At 42.9% G+C, this 20159-nt stretch overlaps 1 protein-coding gene across 2 annotated transcripts; it reads left to right on the forward strand.

The window, feature by feature from the left end:
- The first annotated feature begins 10 nt into the window (after positions 1-10).
- LOC129838832 (cysteine-rich with EGF-like domain protein 2) lies at positions 11-5322 on the forward strand. 2 transcript variants are annotated; one of them, XM_055906050.1, is made up of 11 exons: positions 11-414; positions 816-898; positions 1105-1215; positions 1438-1529; positions 1618-1794; positions 1956-2054; positions 2169-2252; positions 2426-2521; positions 4339-4479; positions 4738-4809; positions 5008-5322. In XM_055906050.1, the coding sequence occupies exons 1-11, from the start codon at positions 283-285 to the stop codon at positions 5064-5066; spliced, it is 1146 nt and encodes a 381-aa protein (XP_055762025.1). In that variant the 5' UTR covers positions 11-282; the 3' UTR covers positions 5067-5322. The 2 variants fall into 2 exon arrangements, with proteins under 2 accessions (XP_055762025.1, XP_055762026.1); XM_055906051.1 differs by lacking the exon at positions 4738-4809 and having other exon boundaries at positions 12-414.
- Positions 5323-20159: the final 14837 nt, after the last annotated feature.

Genomic DNA, 20159 nt, shown 5'->3' on the forward strand with positions numbered 1-20159 from the left:
TAGGCAAAATGGCAAATCACGACAAGCCACAACCGTACCAACAGCCTGTCCGAAAAAGTAGCTATTTCTTTCTACCTGCATGTACATATTTCTTTCGAATGCTTTGCATAGATAACGCTAGTTAACTTCCAATGAATTGTTGTATTTGTGGCTGGACTTTGTGCTGCATGTTTTTAGGGATAGGAAGTTTGCTGGCAAGTGGCTAAGGTATAACGTTAACTATGATGTGAAACTTCGAGTCATTCAACTGTTATCCAACTAACGTTACTGTAGTTAGCCAGAATGCTATCGTTCCGTCAATTATTGTGGCTATTTTTTAGCCTAGCTTCTATTTTACTCTCACAATGCACCTATGCAAAAGACTTAAAAAGCTCATGTAATACCTGCAAACAGATAGCTGATAACTTCATTAAGGTAAGTTTGAAATGTTCTTCTGTGCATAATTTGGGCAGTACTATCAATTGGTCTGATTCAAACCACTATCAATTGATGTACTTTTATTTACCAGTGGGCAACCAATGATGGTGTATTGTGCTTGAAATGCATTAATGTAACTAAGCCCTCTTCTGACCTTGATGTAGGCTATGTAATATGACTGAGCATCATAACACCAGTATACTAGTGAGTCAACTAACGTTAGTCAATTAACGTAAGGCCAGTTTATAATGTGAGTCAGACCAAATAACTAGCTAACATATGTGTGCTCTTTACACCCAGATTACCAGTGCTGTAGTACATTTTCACCATTGATCAAATGACTGCCATAGTCTGTGTCTGGTTGACTAGTCTTCATCCTCACACTACTGTACCAACAGGGATTGGACCTAACAAAAAAACAGAACTTTGGTGGAGGGAACACCGCTTGGGAGGAGAGGGCACTTTCCAAATATGAGACGAGGTAAGATTCCTATACACCACTCATCACACAAACGATTCCTCCTAATGCTGGACTGTTGCTTTGCTTATCACATCTGTTTGCTCTGATCAGTGATTGCTAAACCTATTTGTCATGCTGACCAAGACCACGTATTTTCTGTTGACCCAGTGGCACAATAGAAGCTAATTTCTCTGTCTCTTCCCTTTCCCTCCTCCCCCTCTCCTCAGTGAGATCCGCCTAGTTGAGATTCTGGAGAATCTGTGTGACAGCAGCAGCTTTGACTGTAACCACATGGTAGAGGAGCATGAGGACCACTTTGAGACCTGGTGGTTCAAGAGGTGAGTACTTGACCTGAGTGCTCAGCTAGAACAAGAGGGCAGCACATGTCCCATTAGCGCCAAACCCCTTACTTACTTACCTTTTACTTCTGCTGGAGCAAAGGCCATTGACAACAGATTTCTTAACTCCTTATCACTATATTTGTCCTTGTGGAATATCTGAACTTCCAGGCTGCAAGTCAATGGTGTATTGTGATTTGACATCTCACTCTTCCAATCCAGGCAAAAGAAGCATCCTGATCTGTATAAGTGGTTCTGCATTGATACCATCAATGTGTGCTGTTTGAATGGAACATTTGGCCCTGATTGCAATGGTAAAGACATACTCCTCCAACACCACATTTATTTGACTAATACCAACCAGCCATGGGTGAATGAGAATCATCTGTTTCCGTCTGACAGCCTGTGTGGGGGGTTCCGAGAGGCCTTGCCATGGCAACGGTGTGTGTGATGGTGATGGAACACGAGGGGGTAATGGCAGGTGTGACTGTGACCATGGTTACAAGGGGGAGTTCTGTCTGGATTGCATCGACGGATACTTCAATGAAATTAGGAACGACACATTTTCACTATGCACAGGTACTTGGTTTATTATGTTTGCATGTTATTTTTTAACAATGGTTTACACAAATCCATTCCTTTCAGATCTAAGCAATGTGCCTAGGGGACAGGCTAGGGGTGTATTTGGAGCAGGGCATGCATCTCAGACCACCTTTCCCACTCAATCCCCTACACTACAGAGTGCCATTCCTCCTGCAAGACCTGCACTGGTCTAACCAATGAGGACTGTGAGAAGTGCAAGACTGGCTGGGGGGAGGATGACGAGGGGGCCTGTCTTGGTGAGAGAGACATTTTTATACTTTTCCGTGGCATAATAAGTACTTTCCCTGTCATGAATTTTGACATCAAGATCAAATTCACTCTTCCTGTTGCTTCTCGTTGTGTGACACTAGATGTGAACGAGTGCTTGAACGACCCTCCTCTCTGCAAAGAGGATCAGTACTGTCTGAACACAGATGGCTCATTCTCCTGTAAAGGTACTGTAAAGCTGGTTTACTATTTAGTGAGAGGACCATATTTACTATGTTGTTGGATGCATACAGCTATTGTATTAGGGACTGAAAATATAAATATGTATACAGACTAAGATATTTGTACTAAACTTTAAACAAGTATTAACATTTGACCTCTGTGTTCTCCTCTCTGGCAGGCTGTGACAAGGTGTGTTCAGGCTGTACTGAGGCAGGGCCTGATAAGTGCCAGAGCTGTGCTCCTGGGTACCAGGACACAGAGGGCACCTGCACAGGTAGGGAGTCATGGGTAACTGCGTACGTGGAGTGTGTCTGAAAGTGGGCTTTGCAAAACAAGTGGGAGGATCAACACGAGGTGTATCGAAAAGTAACCGCTTGCTTGCTGCTTCCTTGTAGCATTTTAGCTAAGCCTAACCCCTTAACCTAAACCTCATTCTCCTAACGTGCCATGTTACTTTTCCTAACATACAAGGGAGCAGCCACGCAAAAGTCTTGAGTGGCAACCAATCTGCCCATTTTTCTTTCACGCAACGCCCACTTTGTCACATTCCACATATGCAGTTACCCACACATGGAGCTAGGACATCTCACCTTACAGTATGGCCCTGAAGTATCTTCCTTTCCTCTCTCCCTACCTTCATCACTTCTTTGTCATTTTATTCATTATTTTATCCTTCCTTCTTTCCCTCCCTGATGTTGCCACCATCAGTTGTCCAGCCTGTGTACCCTGTTGGCCAGTAACAGAGAGGCAATAGGCTTGGACATAGAGTAACTCGTCCACAATGGAGGTATGTCCATAGTCTGGACACTACCTTAAAGGCAGGACGATACAGTACATTACCACTCGCAATGCTATCCCTACATTTCTCTACATGCAAAATCTAGATCCATGTTTTAACAGTCAGATACTTTGCTTAAATATACTTTTTATGCTTTAAAGATGCACTATGCAGAAATCGCTCCGCCATTGCCTGGTTGCTGAAATTCTATTTGTTTGCCTAATTTCAGTTTGTGACATGACGGGCAAGTATAGTGTAGAGAATTATTGTACCATTTAAACTGCTGTGAAATATCTTTTCCATAACCACAAATATTGTATTTTCAGCTGTTTGAAGCTGGTGTACAAGACCGAAAGTAAAATATTTAAAAACAGGAAGCATAGAAATAACACACATGGAACAGATCTACCGCTTCATAGACTTGCTTCCAATGAGAATGACAGATCTGCAACTCACATTTCTATGTGAATTTGGTCGGGTCACCCAAAAAGTAACATCTCTCTTGTTTCTCCTTCATTTTTCAAGAAATTCATTTGTTCAAAACTGTTCAACTATTGTCTTTCTATCTTTGAGTCAACTACTCACCACTTTTTATGCAGTGCTAGCTAGCTGTAGCGTATGCTTTCGGTACTAGATTAATTCTCTGATCCTTTGATTGGATGGACATGTCAGTTCATGCTGCAAGAGCTCCGATAGGTTGGAGGACGTCCTCTGGAAGTTGCCGGCATTACTGTGCAAGTCTTTGGAATGGGTCTAGAACCATGAGCCTCCTACGTTTTGTATTGAAGTCCATGTACTCAGAGGAGGACGGAAACTAGCTGACCTCTGGCTACACCATCGTGCAGCCCTACAGAGTGCTGCTGGGGCTGCTGTAGACCTTCATTTCAAAACAGTGTGTTTTAATCAATTATTTGGTGACGTGATTATATTTTGTATAGTTTTATGTAAAAAGGTAACTTGTTTTAAAAAAAAATTATGAAATTCACTGAGGATGGTGCTGTTTGTTTCTATACAAATACTTTGCCAACTGCTGATGTAGAAGGGCTTTATAAAACGTCTCTGTCTGAACCTCATCTCCAAAGCAAATTTTTCAGGAAATTGAAAACAATGACCATAATTTCCCATTACCGAACATACAATTATAAAACTTCAGCAGCTATTTTGAATACATTCTTGGTTATAGAGTCATGAAATTAGTACACCGAGGGAAGTTAATACTTTCAATAAATGTACAAAATGTTAATAATTGGCAGAAATTGAGTCATCAGACAGTGCTGAAAACCAATTTGATGGTTGATTTGTTCTCTGTTTAGATGTGAACGAGTGTGAGCAGCATGACTCTGTGTGTACTGCGGAGAACCAGGAGTGTGTGAACAACAAAGGAAGCTACATCTGTATCTGTGCCAGCGGGTACGAGGAACAGGAGGGAGTCTGTGTCAAAATACCCGAGCCAGGTAATCAATAATAACAGTCTTGACTAGTTGATTTGATGATTTTAAAATGCATTTTATACATGGCAACACACTTTAATTGAGTGTAGTTAGTTATCTTGTGTTAAATGATTGGTTTATGTAACTGCATTCTGCGTAATAAGTCATGTTGACCACAACAATGAATTAAATTAAATCCAAATCAAATCACTCTGACTTGGTAGGTTAAGTACACTGTAGTTACTACTACAGTAACAGTATACTCTCTATGAAATACTGCAGGTGCAGTTGTATCAGATGACTCTTGGTTCTCTTGGTTGACACTGTATTTCACATCAGTGCATGATCAAGCAAGTATGTGTTTGAAGTTTTTCTCAAATTCTATGTCCAAAATTAGGTCATTCCTTTTGCAGCATACACTATACACAAAGACAAAATTAACACCGAAAGGATATTGTGTTGCCTTATACAGTACGTGAGTTGAGGGGTGTGGGACTTCAGCGCTGGTCAGTTATTTTCAAGTGCTTGTGGTTTTGTCTTTGTTACCTTCAGAGGAGAATGTGGAGGCGCCTGAAACAGTGAAACGTCCAGAAGAGCACGTGGACCTTTGACCTCAGGAAAAGAACCAATCGCAACAAACCAGGAAGAGCATTTGGAGTAAATGTATTAGATGGGTGTGACCTGTGAGACTACACCCCTATAGCTCACAGCATCAAAATATCTTGAGGCCACTACTTTTAAATAACGACATGGCAGTTATTGAACACTTGACATGCATACTGCACTCTTTACAGAATTTTATACCTGTGGATTATGGATGGACAGCCAACAGAATGGCTGAGAAAATAAAGGTTCAACCCCCAAGTACTCTGGTTCTTGTTTTTGCTGTGGTTAACTGAACAAGTGTTGTCTATTACTGTCTGGTTTTTATTTTCATGCAGGATTTTAACGTTATTCAAATTCAGTTTTTGAGAACAGAAATGATCTGATTATGGATCTGTCTGGATTAGCAGTGCCTACAACATCCTCTTGGGGGCAGTCAATGCAATTCAAATACTGTTGTTGTAGTTTTCAAAATTGAACACAGAGTGGCACCCTAACCACATAGAATAAATCTCAAATCAGCTGTTAGTTAAATGAATCGGCAGAATGAAACGTACTGTTTTTGTTTTGTTTGAGATGAAATGGATCAAATGTGGTGTTATTTTAGGGTTAGGCAATTCAAAAGATTGACGACCATGACTTGTGGATGAACTAGTGAAATGTGTATGTTTTAGTATGAACCTGATCCTAAATCATCAAATCAACTGTTATCTGCTCCTGATCAAAGGCCGCATATCCCACTGACCTGCTTCTCACCCACCTAAGGAATGACGTAAGTTGTTATGACTGTTTTTGCAGCCTTAGAGCTGGATGAGGAGCCAGTTGAAACCTGTCCTGGCTGGTGCTTTCCACACAAAAAAGCCCCCCCCCCATACACACACTGCTTATTGCCCACATTTCCTCTGTCTGTGGTACTTTTCCAGTGTTTCATCTGCTCAAAACCAAAATGTGTGCCAAAAGTGAGATGAGATTTGAGTTTACAAGGAACCTCAATGATATTCCCCATCTGTGTGCATAATGGTTTTGTTTTTTTTGCACCCAGATGCAAGATGTTATGTCAGCATTGCAAAATTAGATTGAGCAAGATCTCCCTACATATGCTATATAAATGTAATTCAGGATTGTATAGATGAGTAGTGTACAGATGATGCCCTGATATTGCTCGGAAATACAAGGAAAGCTCCACTTGCAACACTCCACCGACTCGAACAGTGTATTGCAGTCAGTGAAGATAGTATGCATTCGTGTCACTACAGGTTGCTGTGGATACTTAGTGATGCCGTGAGTAGTCCTTCAACTTTGATCTTCCAGCATTTCTCGCTCTGTCTCTCAAGATCGGAAACAACAATACTGTGAAGATTGACATGGATGTCTTTGCAGCTGACTGTCCCAGAACCAGGCACTTCAAAAGGAACTAGTACGCTCCATTCAGATGTTCTTATTAGCCTGCATTCTAACCCTTTTGTGGAGTTCCCTGCCTGACCTGTCAAATGGCCTCAGAAGTCCACAAGTGTGTGTGTGTGTGTGTGTGTTGGTTGAAGGGTTGCTAGGCTCTCATCCACCTCTGTTGTGGTTGTGTGCTGCCAGTAAAGGCCAGCTGTGGTTCACATGGTCTGGTTGTACTCAGGGTGACCACAAGAACAGGGAGTACAGACTGACTTCCCAAGGTATAATGAGATGGAGATGCTGAAAATGTTTGTATTTTTATTCAGAAATGCATTCATGAGTTCAAGTAAGACAGGTGTCATCCATTGATACCTTTACATGCATCTGGTGTCATCACCCCTTATTAAATTGTCTGAGACTAGGCTGACCAGCTGGTTGGGCATGATGATGACTCTTTGGTTGTGGAGTTTTGGATGGGGCTGACCTTAATGAATGTCATGCTATAATCTGAACTCACTTCTCTGAGGGCAGTGTGTCCATCGAAGTAGTGTCAATGATGGGTCACGGAAGTGCAATGCAGGATACTCGTTTCCCCCCTTTTCTCTCTCTTTGGCATCAAACCCTGTGCCCTGTCCTTCCCACTCCTCTCACCCCTCCTCCAGCTGTGGTTTGGGGTTCGGATTGCTGCAGAGAAGTGAAGCAGTTGCACCATGTGCTTTCGCTCAGGCTGCTGCCTGTGATGTGGCTCACTTCTTTCCTCTGTACTCTTCTGATGTGGTCAGGTCTGCTTTTTCTACACACAGCTGGAAACCGCCGTCCATCAAGAAAGCCTGGACAAATTTAAAGCCCTGCAGACACAGTTGGATAATGGATACAGTCAGAAGCCTTGGATGTGTCCAAGTCAGTGTTCCAAATTGCGCCCTATCCCCTATATAGTGCACCGCTGCCCTATTGGCGCTGGTCAAAAGTAATGCACTACATAGGAAATAGGGTGCCTTTGGGACGGACCCTGAGTCTTAGTAGAGGAGAAACCAGCTGGGGCCTGTTTTGTGGCCTGAGGCAGAGTAGAGGAGCTGCTTGCTGGGAAATTGTATTGTGTGATGTGAATTAATGTCCTTACCTCTGTAACATGGCTGACCCCTAGTGTTGAGAGACAAGGAGCTTTGTGTTATGATTTTACACCCACAAGCAGCTGAACACAGCCTGCAGTGGACTACTAACCCTTCTGCCTTTCCATCATGACCCCATTATGAGTCACTCACCCTCCCTTCTAGCTAAATTAAGGTGATAACTATGACGAATATCCATAATCTTTTCACTTTTTTCACAGCTGCTTACTTTGGTCATTAGTAGTGCACTATAGGATGTATTACTCTAATGAAAAGTATTGCGCTATGCAGGGAATAGAAAGTGATTTGAGACTTGTGCTCTGCTCCTAGGAGTGAGTCTGAATGTAGCCAGTGCTGTCTGCTGCAGTCTGATGCAGATGTGAGCCCAGACCTGAGTCAGAGGCAGACAGCAGCATTTTTCTCAGGAGACTGGAGGGAGTAGCGTTGGCACACACACTTCTGCTGCGCAACGCTACTGAGAGACTCTGTGGACAGAATGGTCAGATGGATTGATGTTGCCCCTCTCTCTGATCTCAGAGCGTGTGTGTGTGTGTGTGTGTGTGTGTGTGTGTGTGTGTGTGTGTGTGTGTGTGTGTGTGTGTGTGTGTGTGTGTGTGTGTGTGTGTGTGTGTGTGTGTGTGTGTGTTCCTTTTGGCTTGGATGCAAGTGTGTGTGTGTGGGCAAGAGCCTTACATGTTTGCGTGTGTGTCCCCTCTGATCTCTAACACACACACACACACACACATCAGGAATGAAAGTACTTTGACTTTGATCTCTCAGGAAGGCTTTGTCTGGTTTCCACCTCTAGACGAGAGCTGCACGCCAGCCTCAGTTCAGTGCGGTCAGTCAACATCGACTGCATTGGTTGGTCGAAGTGTTGGCGTGGTGTCTGGGCCATGTTTATGATGATGGGAGATGTAAACAAACATGGAGGAGCAGGAACAAGGAAACTGTGTGAGATGAGATGATGTGTCCAGTCCATGAGGCACTAGGAGGGTGTTTGATGAGCTTCTTTGTGGCCTTCAGTACCTTTCAGACATTTGTAAAAAAAAAAAAAAAAAAAGTATTTTCTCGAGACTGGCCATCAGTCTGTTTTAGGCATTTGGGCAAAATCTCACCTCTACTTTATGGAATGGTGTGTCGGATGCAATCATAATGTTTAGTCAGCATAACATCGAGCCATCAAATTATAACATTGAATCATCAGTGTTATCATGCTATGATCTAAATTATGCCATGACAACATTCTTTAATCATACCGTGTTAGGCCTTTTTATTTTATACTTTTTTACATTTATTCCATCACTTCGTAATATTAAGACTGTAAAAGAAGGGAAATTAGTCTTGACTTTTGTGTAAAGCCTGTTTGTAATAACCCCAACCACCACATCACAGAAAGCCACTGCCACAGCAGTTTCAAAGCAGGTACCCGTTCTTATGCTGCTTATTAAAACAGGCTTTATAGTGATCCAGATCTTGTGTGTGTGTCCCAAATGGCATCCTATTCCCTATATAGTGCATTACTTGGGGCTCTGGTCAAAAGTGGGTGCACTACATAGGGAATAGGGTGCCATTTGGGACTTAGCTTTTTGCTTCTGCGTTATCCCTTCTCTTTCATTTCCCGACCAATATCAATATCATCTGGTTCGGGTTTTATCTCCACAGTGACCCTGAGCGAGATTGAGAATAAGAGGGTTTAGCAGAGTAATTCACACACAATCGTCATTCTGACCACCTTGGTCTACTACTGGACGTTACTTAACTTAAAGCACATACCGTTTGACTGTTTACATTTTTTTTTAAAGAAGATGAAACGGAAATCCCAAAATGAGATTTGAATGAGATTTCAAAGGACTGTGTTTATGGCAACTCGCTGTCATGCAATCCTGTGGAAATAGTATGTAGGTTTGTATTGTGTTGCTGTTAGTCACATAGTAGGATAGCCACTCCACCATGTCATGTGTACCTTACCTCTCCCTTCAGAAGAGTACTTCAAGAGTTCAAGGTACTTTTCATACTGCTATGTCACCATGCATGTTTGTGTATTGTCATTGCAAATTAATCAGCAGCTGTAATGAAAGTGATGTACAAAAATAATCACATTTTATGAGCATGTACTGTACACGTGTTTATGCGCATGTGTGTTGCATGTGTGTACTGAAGTGGGGTTGGGTGGGTTAGGGGGCAGAGAGAGAGAAAGACAGTGATGACTCTGCAGTCCCATTCCTGCCGGGTAGAGAGGGAGGCAGGGAGCAATGCTGGGTCAGCTAGCTGCCTTCTAACAGGTCAGCAATTCGGGGCATATATCAGCAGCTCTTTTGGGCACACTTGTTTAAACATGTCATCCTATTGCTAATCTGAGTATCATCCTTATACTCTCTCTCTCTCCAGGGCTATTTGATCCTAACCTTGTGCCCAGGCTAATTACTCTCGACAGCGAGATACAGTATCCGGCTGGTGGACGGGACTAATTTGACGCTGGCATTGATCCTGTTCAAGTGCCTATTCTCCACTAGGTGGCAAAGTTGTTTACACAAACATACTGTAACCCAGTGAGTTAAACGTCAGTGTCACTAATATAATCTGGGCACATTAACAATTTATAACCAGCCGTAGACCGCAGTGGTCTTAAAGGGGCAATCTGCAGTCATTACATAATTTGTATTTATTTATATATTAATGATATGTACCAGTGGAGGCTGCTGAGGGGAGGACCACTCATAATAATGGCTGGAATGAAGTCAATGGAGTGGTATCAAACACGTGTTACCATTCCATTCACTCCATTCCAGCCATAATACTCAGTTCCAGCCATTATTATGAGCCGTCCTCCCCTCAGCAGCCTCCACTGATATGTACCCATTGATTTTTGAAGAGAATAACTTTTTGAGCTACGTAACATTTTCGTACCTCATCAGAACCCTAAATATAAGCTTGTTTTACTCCAAACTGGTTAAAACTATATTTTGATATCATGGGTGATCAGTCCCTGCAGCCATAGCTCTGTGAATTTAAGAGTGGTTACATTTCTCCAGCCCTATCCCTCAGCGTCAAACAAAACTGTGGTGGGGAGGGCACTTTGTTATCGTTTCAACTGCTGATTGCCGCTTTAAGGACCATTTCCTAGTCAGACTGTCAGAATTGTTGTTTTTTTATGTTGGGATTTTTGCTTCAGGACCAAACACTTTGGTTTGTGGCCCAGCTTATAGCCATTGATCTAGCTGCTCTTACGTAAGCGACGAGGGAGCTTCCCGTTTGGAACGCTCAAGGTAGAATTTGCCTCTAGGCAAAGATCTAGGATCAGCTTAATAACCAAAACCATTAGAGAAAAAAATGCTAAACTGACCCGTGTCTAGGATCGAATGGGAGATGTGTGTCACCAACACCCCTTCATTTTCTCCCTGCTGAGCTCTTAATTCAGACACCTGTATCAGTCCATATCTTTGCCCCCAGGGATAACATTCTTTCCCCCTCCCCACATCTCTCCTCCTGTCCTTCTCTCCCCTCCACCGCTCTCCTCTTACCCTCTCCTCCCTGTTCCCTCCTAATTTCATTTCTCCCCTATCCTCCTCTCCCCTTTGCTCTTCTTTTATGCCTATATTTCCCCCTCTTCCCCTCTCACCTTCTCCTTTCCCCTTCTCCTCCTTTCATCCTCTCATCTCCTCTACCTGAGTAGGATGGTTCTGTGCCTGGCCTGTGTATCGTGTCCAGCCAGTAGTAAAGTGGTAGAAGAGGAGGAGGTGGGCCCTGTGAGTCTACAATCCTCAGAGGAGAGACAGGACAAGCCTTACCTACCGCTGCTATCTGTGTACACAGGCCTAATTCGTAGGAGAAGAACAAGCCACCCAGCCGCTCCCCCCTCTATCCCTCCCTCTCTCACCTCCCTCCAGTCCGGTCAACAAGTGCTTTTCCTTTCCACATGCCTACTCCATTCCCTCTTCTCCTTTGTGTGGTTACATGTTATTGCCTAAACTAAACCCTTCTCAACGGTCCGTTTGACCACTCGGAAAAGGGCTCAGCGATTGGTCAGCGGTGAATGACATAGCGAAGATGTTAAGCATATTGGGGAGGCAGCGTGAGTGTTTTCACCACGTCCTCATAGCCTTTTCCTGCACTCTGACGTCAGCATGCATCACGGTGGTCATAATACTTTTACTACCTCCAATCATCTGTAGAGAAATGCCTGAATGGAATGTCCGTGTGGCCAATAAGCAGTCAGCTTGATCATAGATCTGTATATCATTGTTTATGGCATTTGTGCTTGTTCGCTTGGCCAAGATTTGGTTTGTTTCTGGCTCTGCATGGATTCAACAATGAGTGTGTCATTGCAGCCGGTGCTGGTGGAACACTATGGCTCTCTGTCTGTGTGTTACTGAATGTGGAACTGAATGGTGCTTTCTTTTACTTCCCACTCTCTCCATCCGGCTCTTGCCCACACACACACACTTGCATCCAAGCCAAAAGGAACACATACACACACACACACACACACACACACACACACACACACACACACACACACCAACACACTGGAGCCCAGATGGATGCATTCGGAATCAGAATGGACATTATGTAACAAAGCAGCACTAACATTTCAGGCCAATTTTCAAACTTAGAGTAAAATGTATCAAAATTTCCAAATTAATTTTGTGAGAGAGGAAGTTAGTCAAAGACCCGGCTTTCTGCCCCTTTCCCACCTACCCCTGCCTGCCCTTTCTGCCTCCCCTCTCTGCCTCCCCTGTAGCTCACACTGCTCGCAGAATGTGACCATATACGTAGTTAGTGGGTGGAGATGGTAGAGAGAGGGAGAGAAAACAGAGTGTTCTTGTGCATGTGTGTGCGCCTATATGAGTCATTCCTCCCTGCACCGGTGTGTGTGCTGCGTTCACGCCTGCCGCTTGTTATCAAATAAAACTTTATTTGCCACATGCATCGAATACAACAAGTGTAGACTTTACCGTGAAATGCTTACTTACAAGCCCTTAACCAACAGTGCAGTTCAAGAAGAACAAAACATTTACCAAGTAGGCTAAAATAAAAAAGTAATAATAAAAAGTAACACAATAAGAATAACAATAACAAGGCTATATACAGGGGGCACCGGTACCGAGTCAGTGTGCAGGGGTACAGGCTGGTTGAGGTAGTCTGTACATGTAAGTGGGGGTGAAGTGACTATTCATAGGTAACAACAATGAAATGCAACCCGGGTCCACTGAAAGACTTCCTAACTAGAACCAGATATAGTGGCTCCCACCACACACAGCTATGTCCCCAGCGCTCCCTGGTCTACGTCCCAAATTTCACCCTGTTCCCTGTTGTACAGTACTTTTGACAAAAGCCCTGTGCAAAAGTAGTGCACTATATAGGGAATACGGGACCATTTGGGATATAACCCTGCTATCCCCAGTGCCTAACAACAGGCTCTCTGTAGTGTCTGGCGTCACCTTGCTCTGTTGCACCAGGCCCCAGTTTCCACATCCAGAGCCCCAGACCTGTTCCCTGGGCTGTTCCCCTGGCCTGCCTGGCCTGAACAGACAGAGCCAAGTGAGAGAGCCTGTGTAAGAGCTGAGGTTAAATCTCCCAAACCTAAAACACTACAAACCTAAAACACTACATTTTCTCTTTCACTCGGTCACAGACACTCTCACACACATAAAGTACACACATATAAATAAAGAGATATATGCCTGGTGGAGACATGGAGTAGACCTGATGACCTTGTCCAGAGAGAACTGAGCAGCTCTCCCACAAAAACACACACACACACACATCTGCTTGCAGCCAGGGGGCAGTGGTGACCCGCTCTGCCCCACCTGTTTTGAGCCCCACCTGTTTAGCGAAAAAAAAAGAATAATATATATATTTGGGGGGGGGGGGGGGGGGGGGTTGATGCCTGTTTTGCATGTTATTTTGGCATTAATACGTGTGTCACATATCAGTTTGCAAACAATGTAAAAAATATAAAATAATGAAGCCAGATACAAACATGGTCTCTTTTTTGCTTTCATGAGTAAGGCAGCTCCAAAATGCAGGTGTTTCAGCCTAGCTCAGTGCTTTCTTTGGTGGTGGGGCAGCCAGCAGAAAATATGTAGCATAGGGGTTGGTAATGTTCTCTAGTTGCGCCGTGATTGGCTCAGTGTTCTGTCACTCATGGGGGACACTACGCCACCGCAAAATCTACGGCGAGAGCTCGAAAATTCAAGTCCCTTGGATGCTGCCATAGAGTTACATTAGAAGTGCCCATCCAAGAAGGCTCAAGGTCATTGGCCACAGATAAAATGATGTCAAATCACATTCTATCTACTGTGGCTTTGGACTGGACTGATCATGTCAACATCAGACTTTCAGAATCTTAGCTAGCAAGCTAGACAAGCAGTCATCATCGTGAATCGCGTTGACAATCTACTGGCAAATAATTTTCAATCTTTGTCATATAAAGATAAATTATAGATTAAACGTATTGGTGCTCATTGGCCATTGGACATAAACATTACACAACAAGTCGGAAATCGCAAATTCAACAATGAGTGGTTTGGAAGGAGTCTGTTGCTAACTGCAAGTGTTGCAAAGCAATCACTAGCCTGCTATTTAGTGGAGTGGATCCATTTCTGGGTTTAATGGTCTCTTTTCCAATCTTAAAAGGATAAAAGTTCAACACCCTGGGCTAAAAAAGTTTGAATACATTGGCCGTGCTGTCAATCCAGCGTTGGACTACCCTGGGGTGGCAGGGTAGCCTAGTGGTTAGAGTGTTGGATTAATAACTGAAAGGTTGGAAGTTCAAATCCCCAAGCTGACAAGGTAAAACTCTGTTGTTCTGTTCCTGAACAAGGCAGTTCCAGGGCCGTCATTGAAAATAAGAATTTGTTCATAACTGAGTTGCCAAGTTAAATAAAGGTAAAAAGAAGTGGGAAATTGCACTTCAGGAACCTTGGGGGGGGAAAAAAAGCTCTGACTGGGAAAATGCATTTTGAACGGTCATCCAACTCGGATTTCCAAGTCGGGAACTTTCTAGAGCTCCAACCTGAAGATAACTGACCTGATGATTCAACCTAGTTTTTTTCCTCCAAGTTCACAGTTGTCTTTGAAAGCACCATAAATCCAGAGAATTCCAGACTTTAATGCCAAAGTTTGATGACAAAATTTGCCCACAAGAAGAACTGTCTGTTTTCAATATAGCAGGAAACACACTCAGTGGTTGGTGGGTGAACCAAAGGTGAACAGCACGGTTTTCAGTGAAACAGAAAGACTGTAGAGTACCTATTGAAGGTAGGTTAGTATGGTATGGTACTGTATGGTATGAAAGAGAAGGCTTACCCGCTCATGTCCCTGTGTTGTGGTATTGTAAAGTATGATAATGCAGCTGCCGTGCTGCAGGAAATGTAGCCCTAGCACAGTATAATGGCAGAGCTGCTGATGATGTTGCTGATGCTCATAGGTTCTTTCACAGTTCACAGAACATGCTCTGACCAATGACAAAGGCCTACTGGTGTTGACCAATGACAAAGACCCTCTGCGGGTCCTGGCCTGAGTCCAATTGATAAAACAAACAAATGAACAAAAAACACCATTCACAACTGTGAATGTAAATGTCCATTCTTAGCATTTCTGCCAAAGTGGAGTCAGGACAGGGCCAGCTCTGTGTGTGACACCCAGGGTGACAGTAGATGACCTGAATGACCTCTTTACACCTGGCCTCATTATATTGTCCTTATAAAAAAGGACTGTATCTCTATTGACAACCAGCTCTCACCAAATATCACCTCTTATTATCAGGGACTGGAGATTTTCCTGACCAGAAAAAGCTCTGGGTTATTAGGTACTATAATCCTATATATCATTCTGTCATGGGCCTTACAGTACATTTGCTCTTTGACTGCAGACAGCAGGTGAGGTAAAACAAGGTTACACAGAGGGGAATAATCCTTTGGTGCCCTGATTGACACAGAGTCTATGATAGACCATGAACTTCCTCACCACAGGGCACCAAGTGGTCGAGAGTCGGATCTCCGTCATCCCCTCACCCCACTCTACACCTGGTCGGCTGGCAGGTATAACAACAACAATAAAACAGTCACACAAAAATATAGAGGCGCAACATCTGAGGGGTATACCACAAAGCAGAATGGATGAGTTAACCAGCTAACTTAACTAAATATTCAGAAATATATTTTTTATTTTTTTAGAAAGGATAGCTTGAAATGAGCATTGTAATTGACTCAACTACCAAAAACACATTGAAGTTTGGCTTTCTTAATGTTCCTGAAAATCAGTAGGTATTTTTGGTTGTTTATCAAAGTTAGCTGACTAACTCATTGATTATGCCTAGTACGGATCTTAACTTGATCACTCTTTTTTGCTGAGAATTTACCAGCCGCATAGGAAATTCGAATGAGCCTGGTGAGTCCCTGAAAATGAGCAGTTCTCTTTCTATCCATGAGTGGGCAGTCGAGTCATTGGGATCATGGCTTGTTCTCATCAAAATCATTTTCACTCTTGCTCGCTCAAATGCTAGGCCTATTACGCAAAAATTCAAATGCACAAAAATGTATCTGAAATGCAGCCATTCACATGACCAACAGTCGTTTTATATAGCCACTAGGTTACAGCAGAAAAGTGTCAAGTGTATCCTGTAAAAATTCAGTTAAATCGTGGCCTGGGGTGGTCTAGTGGTTAGGGTCAGTGGCCTACCAGTTTGGCATGGCTTGAATACCAGTCTATGTCCTGGCGCTAATAATTAAAAAACCCAATTGACTTAATTTAATTACACATTTAAAATATGGACAGTGCAGGGATATTTTACCCCTGATCTTGATAAGAAATGGCTGTACCAGGCACTTTTGGATAACATAAATAGGAAACAAATAAAATAATAACAATAGGCTACACCAGGGATCATCAACTAGATTCACCAACGGGCCGATTTCTTTCTTGAGCGGATGGTCGGGTGGCTGGAAAATAATTACAAATCATTTGTCGACTGCAAATTGACTGAAAGAAGCCAAAACATATATATTTGACTAAAACATAATCATTTCAAACCTTGCTTACATTTGTATACGATCACGTGTCTCTCTATTATGCGTTGGAATACTTGGGAACAGACTTCCAAATTTAAAATCACTTGGAACTGATTTCCTGCTGTTTCTGACCCCCCAAAAGTTTTTTTTTAAACGGGGGGCTCAATACATCAGGGACAAATAAAACCACCCATGGGCCAAATTCAGCCCGCCGGCCACCAGTTGGGGAACCCTGGGCTACACCAACATTAGTTAAAATTTATACAAAGTGTTGGGTAAATTTCGACAGTAGATTTATCGTGGTAGATGAAGGAATATTGTACAGAGTGCTTGTCAAATAGAAATCACGTTAATCTATTCAAAACGCACTAAGTTGTTCCAATTACAATACCAAGCAGAGGGCAAATATATCTTGAAAGACTGGTTGTAAGCAGGACTAACTTTAAGGTAAACGTTGGTTTTATCCTTGATATGGAAATGTGGACCGCAGGCTCTGTAGGGAGGGTGTGACACCATTGTGGCGCCTCCAGAGGCCAAATAAAGCTCTGTACCGCATCGCTGGGCGCCTCACAAATTTTGTAACAATGTGGAAGGCTCCATACAGCTCCATATATGATTGGTTGACGGTAGGTGGGGGCAGTAAATCCTGTATAAACATTGCCTTGACAACTTCTTTCACAACAGTTCTGCTCGAAGAGCATGACGTATGAATGCCCTGACTTTTGCCGAAGCCGCATCACAGTAAATGCTGTACTGCCAATGCAGATTCCAGAATGACCATAAATCGGCTTTAACACCGACATCCTATTTTAGGGAGCGGTAATGAGGTGACCAATAATGGTTGCAATTGAGATCAACTGTGTGAATTTAGCTCTATTGATGGTTTAACGAGACATCAGCTGGTGATAATCTAGTGCCATTGATGGTTGCACTAGGCCCCTTGTTTATTTGATTATATTCCAATAGACTACCCGTTAGCCTATCCATTGTGACATAATGGAAGGTGTAAAAATTGATAATAGGCCACTGTTTGTGTTTCCCTGGCTGAGTTGATGAGCTGATTCGGGACATCAGTTGATTGACAGATGCAGACCTACTGTAGAACAATAAACTTACCTCCAGGGTGGATACTTGCCCATGTTTTATAGTTAGGGTATGTATAATTTGTCAATATATACTGAACAAAAATATAAACGCAACATGCAACAATTTACAGTTTTACTGAGTTACAGTTCATATAAGGAAATAAGTCAATTGAAATAAATTAGGCCCTAATCTATGGATTTCACATGAATGGGCATAGGTACGGCCATGGGTTGGCCTGGGAGGACATAGTCCCACCCACTTGGGAACCAGGCTTACCCAGTGGGGAGCCAGGCCCAGCCAATCAGAATGAGTTTTTCCCCACAAAAGAGCTTTATTACAGACAGAAATAATCCTCAATTTCATCAGCTGTCTGAGTGGCTGGTCTCAGACGATCCCGCAGGTGAAGAAGCCGGATGTGGAGGTCCTGGGCTGGCGTGGTTACACGTGGTCTGCGGTTGTGGGGTCGGTTGGACGTACTGCCAAATTGTTTCTATTTTTAATTTTACCTTTATTTAACTAGGCAAGTCAGTTAAGAACAAATTCTTATTTACAATGACGGCCTACCAATTGTGCGAGAAATTAAGATTCTATTCTCTGGCAACAGTTCTGGTGGACATTCCTGCAGTCAGCGTGTCAATTGCACGCTCCCTCCAAACTTGAGGCATTTGTGACAAAACTGCACGTTTAAGAGTGACCTTTAATTGTCCCTATCACAAGGTGCACCTGTGTAATGATCATGCTGTTTAATCAGATGGATTATCTTAGCAAAGGAGAAATGCTCACTAACAGGGATGTAAACAAATTTGTGCACCAAATTTTTGAGAAATAAGCTTTTTGTGCATATGTAAATGTCTAGGATGTTTTATTTCAGCTCATGAAACCAACACTTTATATGTGTATTGTGTGGCTTTAGTATTTCATTTTGTAAAGCTGTCAAGATGTTTATGCATTTGTTTAGCTACACTTTTTTCTTTGATGTGTAAATTATCAAACTATTCTTTTTACTTCTTGAAAACAGAGACTTCCAGTTAAGATGCTTTGTGTGAGTTCAACCTGCCTTTCTTTCTATGTGTTTCTGTGTCTTTGACAGTGACTTGTGTGGCAGCGATGGCTGGCAGCTGGCCTGATGTTGAAGCAGCTTGTGTTGTGATAGGAGAGAGACAGAGATGTGACACAGGCTATGGCCTCTGTGACTCAGCCTTGTCACAGAGACGAGAGTTGGATGGGAGTGTGGGGGCTCTGACACGCTAACGCATCAGTAGAGTTGGACGTGATGCACTACCACCCTCTCAGTCATACACTTTGAGAGCGTACGCACATACACTCTTGGAAAAAAAGACAAATACTCCTATTTGGTTCTAGATCACCCCTTTTTGTTCTAAGAGTGTACAATCACAGACAGACGGACGGACGGACGGACGGATGGACAGACACATACACACACAAAGACACACACAGCCGACTCTCAGACAATAGCATCTCCCCTTGAAAACGACTTGAGCACCGGCGACAGAGATTGTCAACACTTTACAGTATATAACGTCAATGTCTCCTCTTCAAGGTCTATGACATTGTCTCTTTCTCATGGGCGAACTGGAACCAGAAATCGGCCCTGGCATTTCAAACACATCGGCTCATTTTAGTCTTTCTAAAGTTACACCAATGAATTTGTCTTTAGCAGCATTGGCCTTTCAACCATTTGATAATACATGCCATTGTAATACTTTCTTTCTTTCAGCATAGTATCCATCCATAAATACAGTAGCGACTGTAAACTATCAGTTCCCACCTGAGGATATCAACTTTTCAGCCATCTTTTTCCTATGTTTGATGGGTGCAAAATCCACTTGTCACTCAAATCTCGCTGATTGATTGATTTAATCTTACTCTGGCGACTCTTTCTTGCTTGTACCATTTGTTTTCCCCATTGACGTAATGACTGCGGAAACATTTGTAAAAAACCTGACAAACACACTCCAGTAATGGCTGAAAAGGCTCAATGGAATACATTGGCTTTCTGTTGCATCTAAAAGAATGATAAGGCTTGGTCAGGATTAAATGCACCGTCTCAACACTTACATCACAAGAAAGAGAAGAAAGATAACTTTATTTTGATGGGTGTTGATTTGTTGTGCATGTAAGAGAGGCTCGTAGGCCCCTTACTTGCCCTGGATGGTTCAAGCTGTCTGGCTGGTGTTGGTGAGGAAAGAGAGGCAGTGAGCAGAAGATGCAGGGCAAAGTTTTTATTTTAAGGCTCTTGAAGCAGGTAACGGTATGTACAATACATACAAATCCTCCAACAACATACTGAACCAGGCTCAAACTAAATAATAAACGGATAAAAAACGAGTCAAATGACTATAAAGACCAGTCTGACTAGCCCCTAGGGCTCAAAACAACTATAACAAACTCCCTGCAGAGACAGGCTGCCATCTTAACACTCAGTGTATGTATGCAAATGTATGCAAATGAGGCCATATCATTTTCTTTATTTTATCACAAA

The sequence above is a fragment of the Salvelinus fontinalis genome, chromosome 39 (genome assembly GCF_029448725.1).
Source record: "Salvelinus fontinalis isolate EN_2023a chromosome 39, ASM2944872v1, whole genome shotgun sequence".
Taxonomy (NCBI): domain Eukaryota; kingdom Metazoa; phylum Chordata; class Actinopteri; order Salmoniformes; family Salmonidae; genus Salvelinus; species Salvelinus fontinalis.